Source organism: Sander lucioperca, chromosome 12, assembly GCF_008315115.2.
Source record: "Sander lucioperca isolate FBNREF2018 chromosome 12, SLUC_FBN_1.2, whole genome shotgun sequence".
In the NCBI taxonomy this organism is placed as follows: Eukaryota; Metazoa; Chordata; class Actinopteri; order Perciformes; family Percidae; genus Sander; species Sander lucioperca.
Genome location: NC_050184.1, coordinates 26,592,071 through 26,603,321, shown reverse-complemented (window position 1 = coordinate 26,603,321; position 11,251 = coordinate 26,592,071). Strand labels below are relative to the sequence as shown.

The window sequence follows — 11,251 nt, the reverse complement described above, 5'->3', positions numbered from 1 at the left end:
CCACCACAGTTAATAATAGAACACATTAAAATTGTCACCAGAACCACAATTAGAAGGATGAAATATGTGTTCTAAATGAAATGTGTGTGTTGGTGGCTGCACACACGTGTGTCCATGTGCACACACAGTGATTATTTGCGCAGGGAGCTTAGAGTGCATGAAATGTATAATCCTGAGGAGTGTAAAGAAATAAGAATGTTTGTGTGAAGGCAGGTGATGGATGAGTTGGTAGGACATGCTTCTTATTACCTCCTCGGCTGGCTCTTATTGCCTGCTAGCTTTGGGAGTGTTGAAACAGATAGCAGCTCTCACTGTATTAGGCAATCCATGTTTGCAGTGTACCAGTGTCTCATCCTCACAGTGCTGCTGCATCAGAGCTAAATGTAGCCACTGCTCTTCCCAAGCTGAGCAAATAAAATAGTCAGAAAAATTATATGTGCACAAGGCACTTTTCAAATCTTTCATCATTTCAAATGTCCTTTGTGCCAGGTTTAACATGTGTGTGCAGTAGTGTAACTTGAGCACATTTTCAGCAAGTATGATGGAAGCTTCGAATGTGTTATGTTATATTTTTTTTTCTCCAATGTTTATTAGCTGGGATGCATATTTAGCTTACAAACCGCCCCATACTCCTCCAGCTTTATGTATGTGATTGGAACACCGCCCACAGTGTTCCACTTGAAGTAATAGACAGATGGGAGTCAGTCACAGCGTCGCTATGATGGAGAGAAATTACCCTGCAGAATTCTGCCCTCCCTCCCACACTACATCAAACTCACTGGATGCTCAATATTCACCAAATCACTCTTATTTTTCTAGTCATGATTGCCTTGTCTATAGGATGAGACAGCTTAATGCACTGAAATGACCAAATGTGCATTGAGCAGTGAGATACAGTATGACAAAGATGTTTGGGACTACAACTGAATATTCATCAGGTTTAAAACATCAACTCTTAAAAGTATGTTCTCTTCCCACAGCATGCTGATTTGTAAATGTTCAAATCAAGATCTTGGTGAGACAGAGGAACATTTTCAGGTAAAAACATTATGTTCCTGAAATGTTAAGGCTGCGTTTATTGACAATGTTCTTTCGTACTGCTAATAAATCAAAGGTCATATTGGTGGATTTGCGTAGACTGTTTACTCCACAGGTTTGAAGCTTCACAGCAAAGTAATTTGCATAGTGTTCATCATTACACCACAGACTGTTTTAACAGCAGTGACTCACTTCATGATACACCAGTGTGCCATAAAGTCAAATAAATTCATTGCATCACGTGTCTTTACAATTCAAATCAGTCAGCTTACAGGCAAACTGTTTCCTCTAAATTGGTAACACATGGTGGGTGTTTTATAGGCTGATTACAGTATTTCTTTTTGTTTTTAAGTCTTTAAAAGATAAATTAGTAAATATATAAACTGTTTCAGGATGGTACCATGATGGAGGCTTTGTATCAGCACATAGGCCTTCATTTGTAGAAATACAATTTACAGAAAATATAAGTGAGCAGTTAAACAGAATTAAAAAAAAATATACAAATTCTCAATTCTAGGTACTGAACCCACCACTTGATATGAATTCAGTTACATCTACAGATTATACTCAAAAACGCAAATGCTGTTAGAGAATGTAGCAGATGTGTCTCAACTCAAGTCCAAAGTGAAGTCAAATCCCCACCTCTCCTTTGCAGCTCATTAATCTACAACATGAAGTTGAATAAATAAAGACAACTACATTTCGTGGTCGTGTGTGATGTAGGTCTAATGGGAAATAGGTTTGCCAAACTTATCCAAAGGGTGAAATTGGCCTTTAGGAATTAGTTGCATCTCATCTGTGTGGGAGCATGACTGCACTATGACAAATCATCGCCGGTAGTGGGTCTGTTTCTTTGAAATGACTCAACCAGGAGGTGCTTCCCCACATGGTCTGGCCTGATCCGTAACACCGGTAGCTACTTTATGGCCAACAGCCCCCAAAGCAATGCATTCAATCAAAAAAGGTAGACTGCCAGCCAGCATCTTAGCAGGAGAAAATGCAGTTTGTGTTTGTGATGGATGCAACTGCCATGCAGAGAAAGAGAGAGAGAGAGAGAGGGAGAGGGTGCATATATTTGCAAATGCTTGACACATCAGTGTTGACAAAACGAGTCATGTGACGACCATGAAGATGGCGCAGCTTATGGTATATTGCAGGTTTCTCAGTATTTTCTGAGACCAGCTCGACAGTTCGGACCGCGGAACGGTATCGCGACCTATTACCAACTAATTACCGACCGATTGAGCCCGTTCACGTTGGCTGAGTAGCCTATTGTGGATCAGCTGGACTTGAACGCGATTGGCTGGAAAAGAGAGAAAAACAAAGAAATTAAATAAATTAGCTTCGAGGGAAAAGAAACATCTTCGTTTCACTTGAAATGCGGCTGCAATAACACCTTTTTGTAGAGACCAAAAAACCGCTCACTGTGTGCGTGCGAGCGTGCGTGCTTGCGTGAGCGAGTGTATGTGTGTGTGTGCGCGTTACATTAGGTGGACACGGAGACTGCATCAGACTGAAGACACACGCCGGGTAATAGAGCGGAGATATTGAGGCTTTGATGGTCCTCCCCCCCCGCACACATACAAAACGCCAGGATACTGATTAGGGTCGAGACATGTAGTCCCATGTATGAGCAGCCAGGAGAATTTATAGCCTTTAGCTCTCTTTTTTTAGCAGCATCATCTCACGATATCGACATAATGTGGCTTGCTCTACCGGAGGGAAAATAACCAAATATGTGGATACCTACAGAAGAGGAGAAAATCGGAGTTGGTGAGTCAACGGCACCCTTTATTGTTAATTTCTTAACGTTTGTTTTCTAGCTTTTTAGTTGACTTTAATCATACCGCGTTGTGATGGCAGTTTTTGCACGAGAAACACCCAATTTGTGTTCATCGACACCCCGCATAGGCTACACAGCCCATTTGTCCTGTTCTTATGCCCATTACACTCAATGAAAAACATATACACTTATAATGGCTGATATACACGGCCAGCGACTGCATGGAAAGGGAAATTGCGTGGGATGATACAGCCTACAACCCACCACCTTAAAGATGCTATCGCAGTCTATACATAACCGCAGGCGTTGCTTTAAAACAGGATCCTACTCTTAGTTGTATGGTTTTGTAAAAAAAAAAAAAAAAAAAAAAAATGCGTCAGTGTAGCATTTTAGCCTTTTCGTCTTATGAGCATATATGGAGGGGGGAGAGGGGAAAACGCGATTCGTGTCTAAACCACGAGGGGGCATCGTGACTGCGTCCCTCCAACAGGTGTAAGCTGGAGGGAAGCTGGAGTCTACCTGTAGAAAGAAAACTGCCCTAATGCTGCTGCTGCTGCAACGACAGGGACTGCACTGTACCACACTGTACTTTCATCCCACTTTGACCCCGAGGGAGAGGTGAAAGTGCAAGTTCAGCATTTCTCCATTCAGATTAGCTTTTATGGGGACAAAAACAAAACAAATCTCAAAGCGAGCTTTATACAGTCTAATAGGTAAAATGTGCACAAATAACGCCATAAGATACCATACGGTCATTATAAACTGATTGCTGAACACCAGGACCACGGCAAAAGTGTCTATAGCGTATGATTATCCTATAGAGGGGTTTCATTAGGGGAATGAGTCATGTCCAGATGCTCTACAGCGTGTTACTTGCAGGGCTACTATGCTGGCTTGCATATGATACCCCCTCCCCCCCCACCACACACACACACACACACACACACACACACACACACACACACACACACACGCGTATACACTTTGTTTGGAGGCATTACATTTGACATGATCGTATCATAAAGACTGCAGAATGAGAGCCATACTATCAGCACTTATAGTGGATGTGCAGTAATCTTATCGCCTTCAGTCGTTTGTATTGTCATCCACGCATCCATTTATCCACCATAGAATCACTACAGGGTTTTCAAATGCAAATATATTAGGGGTTTTAACAGGGAAGGAAGGTAGTTTTGTCTGGGGAAGCAACAGTTCGGCGGAGCCTCCCCATCAGTCAGTGCAGAGTGACCTGGCGCTGTCCATGGTGCTGAAATGTGGAGGTGACGCTGTCCATGGTGCTGAAATGCGGGGAAGCTGAGCCGCTGTGTACCTACACAGTACATACTGTACCTTGTAAAAGCAGCCCACATTACTCTGGTACAATCCCCCCCCCAACTCCCATTCGCCGTAGATAACGTAATGACATGGTTCAATATTTCTCCAACATCATGTAGATGAAGCCCACACTGCTATACTTTGACTGGCAATACAGCACCTTACGTAAATAGCCTGTTAACATTTCCTCTCCTGCCTCATCTTTGTTAATATTGGAACCATTTTGCATATTTCCCTATCTTCTTTGCTTATTTTGTCATTGCCTGTACATTGTCTCTCACCAATATTGCCATATACCAATATGAAACTGAGCTCTGGTCCGTCAGCAGCCAGCCAGGCTTTTCTTTTCTCCTGTGCTGTTTTAATGTGCTCTATTTAAACAGGAAACAGTTGGAGACCACCTTATGAAACCTTAATGCCTTTCTTAGAATCACTGCGTATTCATATTTTGTTTGTTTATGCAGGAAGTAATGTTAGTTTGGTAATCACTTGAAAAGTGGCAGCAAAGGCCTGGATTGTATGTGTACTGTGGTGATGCCCAGCTTTTCCCACTCTGGAACTGCAACTGATAATTATTATAATCACCAATTAATCTAAAATGACTTGTTTTGTTCCTTGTTTAATATTTAATCTGTAAAATGTCAAAAGTACCCCAAAGTAAATGCTCATTATGCAATAAAAATGAAATATAAGCTAATTGTGATTTTGTAAATTGTAAGTATTTGGAATTTAATTTTATAAATGACAATAGATTTTCAAAATTATAACCATTAAATCAATCATCAGTACAGTCTTCTTGAAATTTCTCTTATTTGCAAATGAGTCACTGATGGATGTCTCTCATATAAACAGCAATATTGCAAGATTGTCTTTACTCTTTTATTGGAGAGCGCTCTGACTGTAAGTCAGTACCTGTCCACATAAGAGAGAGTGAAATGAATCAGCCGGCTTTATCTGTGGCCACATGGACGTTGCTCAGCCGCAAACTACTGTAGCAGTACATGAAATAATCACGCAGACTAGGCCACCATTATCTGAAATGGATAGCTCGAGGATCAAACGTGTTCACGACAGAAGAAAAGATAGAGCTAATGTTCAACTGATAGTGGGATTAGAGAGATTAATGTAGCATTTCTCTGTGGGTTTTTGCCATGATTTTAGTGGAAAGTTGCTCAGCTTCATTTCGGTGAGCGCTTCTTGGATTCATCATAGGCTCACAAAGTTCATTAATACTGTAGTTTTCTGTACCTTAACTGCACATCAGCACTTGAAAATATACTAATATGTTGCATGTGTGATAGTCATGTACATGGTCATTTAAAAGTGCTTTATGATAAGGTCATCATCTTGCAGCTACACAGACCCCTGCAGCTGGGTAGCGTGCCTAGATTTCTGTGTCACTGATTTGGAATCCGATATGGTAAAATGCTCCTCTGCCTCTGTGGCAAAAATCCCTAGGTTAGCAAGATTTCAGTGCAGTAAAGTGTCTGAGTAAGTGAATGTGCATTCAAGTCGTGCTGAACCACACAAATCAGTGGGCGAAGCCCAAAGACCGTTGTTTTATTTTAACTTAGCTGGATCTGGGACAGGACTACTCAAGCAGGACCTTCATGGTCTTTATAATCACATTGCATTACTGAAATGGTTTAAGGAATCACTTGGTAAGCAGTTCAGCTTCAATTGTACCAGTCATGGTTGAGACTGGAACTAAAAAGACAAAATAAACCCAATGAAGTAAGTTAATCTCAGTTCTGCAGTATAGATGAGCACACTGTCCTCTTTAATCAAATGTTTCTCAATACACTGGTGCTATGGGCACTCAGGTGTTTTAGCAAAAAATAGCAGACAATTTATAATCCATAGTAGTGTTTACTGGCAGGTTTTTGATGACATCTCTCCTCTCTCTGCAAAATATTTCTCCCCTGTCTCTCTCTGATTCTAACACAAGGCCAGTAGGTCACACATGCTGTGTTTTAAGCTTCACTATATTACATATAGAGAAGAAAACATTTTTCAAGACATGGCAGCATGTAATAATATTTACAGTGGAAAGTGATACATGTCTCACTTCATATGTTGTAAAAGAACAACACATTTAAAAAGAAATGATAGCTTACATATTGGATTTGGCTTGACCATAAAATTACAGAGAATGACAGAAAACAGGAAAGTAGAGGGTAGACAAGGGAAATAGTTCAGATGTCACCCTCAGTGTCTTAAATACCTTAGACTGCCTTTTACAGAGTATGTAGTGAACACTGTCTGGAGATATTTGCAGATTTTATTTTATTTGTTGTGTTTGGTGTGCAGGAAATATGGCAGATAGCAAAGACACAGTAATGTGACTTGAACACATTCAAAACTGTGAATAGTATTACAGTTGCTAATGTGATGCAAGTGTATGCTAGTGTGTGACCCAAGACATTCCTCCCAACATAGGCACAATGTTTGCGGTGCTACAACTCTCTATTTTAACACATTGGAGAGCTCTCTGAATTGCCACATTTTTTCTTGCAGTCATCACATTAAAGCCCTTTTTATACTACAACTCTGCAGGATATAATCAACAAGGTGAGGTGGAGGGTTTTAGTGTTCACTCGTAGGCTTCCTATTTAAAAAGTAGGTTTTTTTCTTACACACCATTGGCGGCAGGAATGCTAGTGAAGAACAGCCAGTTAAAAAATTAAGGCACAACAGAGGAAGAGCGTTATAAATTCTCACTGAGGCCGCTTCAGTGATTTTAAAACTTATTTTAGCTCCAGTTTATCTCCGGTCTCCTGAGTCTAAACTATGATGCTTGATACTCAGTGGATGATATTCCTCCTATGATTATTAGTATTAGGTCACCCTGAGTGGTACCATAGATAGTGTAAACTTGAATGTCATAACTTCTGCATAATGAAATCCAGGAATATTGCTACTTTTGTCCCACAGGAGCTGATGTTATTAGTTGCTATGGAATATCAGCTCCAGCATCTGTTCTTACTTTACGCCAACACAGAAAACTGGTTTCTTAAGAGACTGTTTCAGGCTGTTATAAATGTTTGGTAGATATCTGAAGAATAATTCAGAATGGGAAAGTGAGAATGTTATATGCATTGAGTTTATATTTTGCCTGTTGACAATACATAGTAAATATCTAATTCATTACTTTGAATCTGTTTATGTTTTATGTTTATGAAATATAAAGCATTTACAGAAATGATGATGAAACCTGTCTGGCTATAGTTTGCTGTTCTGCTATCTATCTTAAACTCAATTTATTTCTTTAAATAATCTGTTTCTGTAGTTTTTTGGAAGAATTATTCAGCATTTTGCACAGCCTAGTTTTATACATTTGCTAAGGCTGATAATTAATTAGGAAAAAGCTTTGCATCTTTTTGCTGCCATCAAGTCACAACCAGATAACTCAAGGAATCCAGTCCCCATCATGTTGTTGTATGGTTGCCACTTTATAACTACTGTAAGAGCTGTAGCTTTTTAGACCTTTGATGAATTCAAGTGTTGTACGCTGTGGTGTGTGGTGTCAAGTTCTGACAACCCAAGGCCCAAACTTGGTGGGCCCCCATACGAAGTCTGTGTTTTTTGTGGTACTTATTGTTTTCACTTTTACTTCATCTTGAAATGTTCTGAAACAAGGATTAAATTCAAAATACTAAACCCCAAACAAATAAAGCATTCTTAAAAGTAGGATACTTAATCTAAGACCAGCCAGAAGACTGAAATATGGCTTTTTTTTTGTGTAGCAAAAACTTGCCGAGTGGGACAAGTACATGACTGCCTTTGTAAATCCACAATTTCAATTGTTTGATAGTTAATGAGTAAATGAATACAGGTGATGTTTGAGTTATGGATGAGTAGACATATATATATATTTGTCATAATGGACGAGTTGTAATGTGAGAGTAAAGGGGAGGACAGCAGGACCCTTGTCCTGGGCTCAAGCACCATAATTCTTACAAGTGAGTTACTGGTTACACAATAGCAGCCATAAGATGCCATGTGGACTGAATGCAAGTGAATAGAGGGACAGTCTGGACTGATATACTATTGCTCAGAAGAAATGTTTGCTTTTGCCAACATTTTCCACTGCCTGTCCTGTCAGTCCTTCCAACATCCTACGTTCAACATGTTAAAGTATAAAGATGAATTTGGTTGGTTAGGTTTTGTGGATATGCTAATGCCCTGAAGCTTTTAGGCACAATGAGAGAGTGTTTACACAGCTTGGGGATTTTGTGAGGGTGGACTATGAAAATATGAACCTGCTTGATGCGCCCATTTCTCTCAAAACATGACAAGCTCATCTTGTTCTGACGTGACCTCCGTTTAAGAGTTTTCAAATGGTATGAGTGCAGATTTTGCTATTCAAATGAAATAGAGGCTATAAAGAATATCACTCTCAAATAGGAAATACTCATCCCTCATTCGAAAAAGGCCCCGAGGCAGACTGAAAAAGGTGACAAGAAGGCTCTTTAAGTCTATCCATCTCTCTGACGCTAATACATGCCCAATACGCTGCTTGACTTGAACTCTTGTGCCATGCAGCATCCATAAGCTTTGCCATTTTAAAATGCCCAGATCCCCGCAGCAGGTACAGTGGAGAAATCCCTCCAGTTTGTAAATGATCTGTTGCCATAGTTACCCAAGCACAGGAACTGAGCACTTATTACCCTCAAACAGGCAATGGAGCCCAAGCCCCTCCTCCTCTTCCTCCCCCTCACTGGGTCCCCTGGCTAGTTCATTAGCATAATGATTCACACCAAACTCTCCTTGAAGGGCCACCATTTGTAGGTTTTTAAAATCGTCAGTGGAGCCCTGTCATTATTAAACAAGTTTGTTTTTACAGAGGCTTGTATGTTGTATGTTACAGAGATGCACAGGTAAAAAAGCAGGTTCCAGAGGCCATCCTATTGTGAAGGCCTTTACTGTGGCATTTATCTCCTAAGTATTAATAATGTTCATAATCAGTGTTTGAGTCACAGGATGTTTCTGTGTATGGTCTAAGACTGCGTGATGCTGCATAAGCAGGTGGCATGGAAGATTTATGCTAATACCGACTTATGATAAAGCAGTGTTTACTACTTAGCAGTTTGTGTGGGCTCTATTTTGGGAGACAGATCAATTAACTTAACATTCCACAAAAATTAGGCCGCTTAAGAATTAATTGCCTATTAAAATGACTACACACTTCAGGGTGGGAGCTTGTTTACAGTTTGCTAAGCAGTGGTTCCTGTGTGACACTCTGTTTAGATGTTTGCATTAAACAGCTTATTAAAAGCCCCGCTACAACCCCAAAGCACATAGCTGTGGAGACACGACAGTGTAGGGGAGGCACCTTGCCTAATCCGAGGTCACAAAGATGAAACCAAGCATGGATCTTTATCCGTAATGTAATATCTCTTGACAGTCGACTCCTATAAGGTCTAATATTTTTTCATCACTGCTGTCTGCTGAGTGTTTTCTTTTTTTCTGCACAGTGATCTGCAACTTCCGGTCATCAATATGTCAGGCCCTGGTCCTGGAGATTGGGGAAACTGTACAGATTTTGGAGAAGAGTGAAGGTAAAAGAACTCAGATCGCCTATGGCAATGCATACTTGTGATAAACAGGAAACAGTTGTTGTGTTTGGTTGTAAATGATAGCATTTCTGTACTGCACAAAGATATCAGGTATGCAAAGTTGACACTACTGTTATGTGGTGGTCATTTTCACCCACAGCCTCAATGTCCTCCTCAGCATTTTATATGGGAATTTGTTTTGTTTTTTAGCTAGTATTAAAATGTGGATACTTTTAGGCCAAATAAATGAAAAATAATTCAGTATTTGTCAAACTTCATTCCATGCAGCAGAGGCTTGAAAGAGCATTTAGAGCATTTGAAAGAGGAAAATAAAACATTTTATTTTACGGGTCTATAATTAGCTAATAAACTCCCGTAAAGATTCCTGTGAAAAACTTATGACTGCAAACTAATTTATGCTGGTGCTAATTATAGGGAAAATAAAGGCAATGAGTCTAATTAGTTCAGTTTACAAGCAGTTTTTGATTTCCAGATGAATTTCCTTGAAAGACCTGCAACATTTAAATAAAACTTAAAGAAAATATAACTGAAGCTAAATCGATAAATACAATATGGCAAATTCAAATAATTATGATATTGGACTTTCTTTTTTGTGTTGGGGGCCGGGGGTGGGGGGGGTGGGGGGGGTGGGGGGGCTTTGACTTAAAGCTATAGTGCGTAAATTTTTGATATTAATGAACGTCCGTTACATTCAAGCCATTGCCAAATGGGTTGATAAAAAGCTAATTAAGACTATCAGCTTCACAAAACTCTCTCTGTATTTCTCAGTATGGCTATGTTCATAAAATGGTGTCGTCCGGCGACTTTCACGCGCAGAAACTCCAGTAAAGATAATTACCTCGTCTGAAAAATCCATTATGTTTTTTAAATCCTCCGTGTGTGCGCGATTACGGAAGGCTTGTGTCATGTGGGATGCAACAACAGTGGTGTTGTCATTGCTTAGAATTCCTCATTGGCACCATAGCTTTAAGCCCACAATATTTAAAAAATCCTGCACTGTTTTAACCACGAGCCTAGAGTAAACTGCACTCGATGGCACAGTTTCATTGTGAACCAATCAAGGTCTTGAAACCTCTAGACAAATTGCAAACTTTGATAAATACCAGTAATAACTAGTCCTAACATACTGAGATAGCTGTATGTAACATTTGTTAAAATGTAATCACATTACTGTTTTCAGTGCAGCCAGTGGTGTCTAGGGAGCCACTAATGTTATTTGTATCCATCACACTGGTTCAGTGATGTAGCAGAGCTAACTGCTAGCTAACGTAACCCCTGCTAACGTAACTGCTGCCACATATCTGTTTAATAGTTTGTGGCCAAAACATTACCCCACTACAAAGTATCCACAGCATCAGTTTAAAGGCTAGGCTAGTCAAAGCAGCTAATGCAAGTTTGATAAGTAGTTGACACGGTATGTGAAGACAACAACATTGTTGTACTATTATAGTTAACAGGTAAACATGAGTGAAATATATGTTTAAAAACCACGTTAGCTATTGTGTTAAAAGCAATG

General features: G+C 39.9%; 1 protein-coding gene across 7 annotated transcripts in view; it reads left to right on the top strand.

The window, feature by feature from the left end:
- The first annotated feature begins 2,077 nt into the window (after window positions 1–2,077).
- The window catches only part of LOC116062085 (dedicator of cytokinesis protein 3-like), a 53,579-nt gene continuing 44,405 nt past the window's right edge, over window positions 2,078–11,251 (top strand). For 5 of the 7 annotated variants that reach the window (XM_036008152.1, XM_036008154.1, XM_036008151.1 and 2 more), the window contains exons 1-2: window positions 2,078–2,811; window positions 9,634–9,717. In XM_036008152.1, coding sequence (XP_035864045.1) covers window positions 2,775–2,811; window positions 9,634–9,717 — 121 coding nt within the window. In that variant the 5' untranslated portion in view covers window positions 2,078–2,774. The remainder of the gene's footprint in view (window positions 2,812–9,633; window positions 9,718–11,251) is intronic. The other 2 variants (XM_036008155.1, XM_036008153.1) reach the window with 1 other exon arrangement.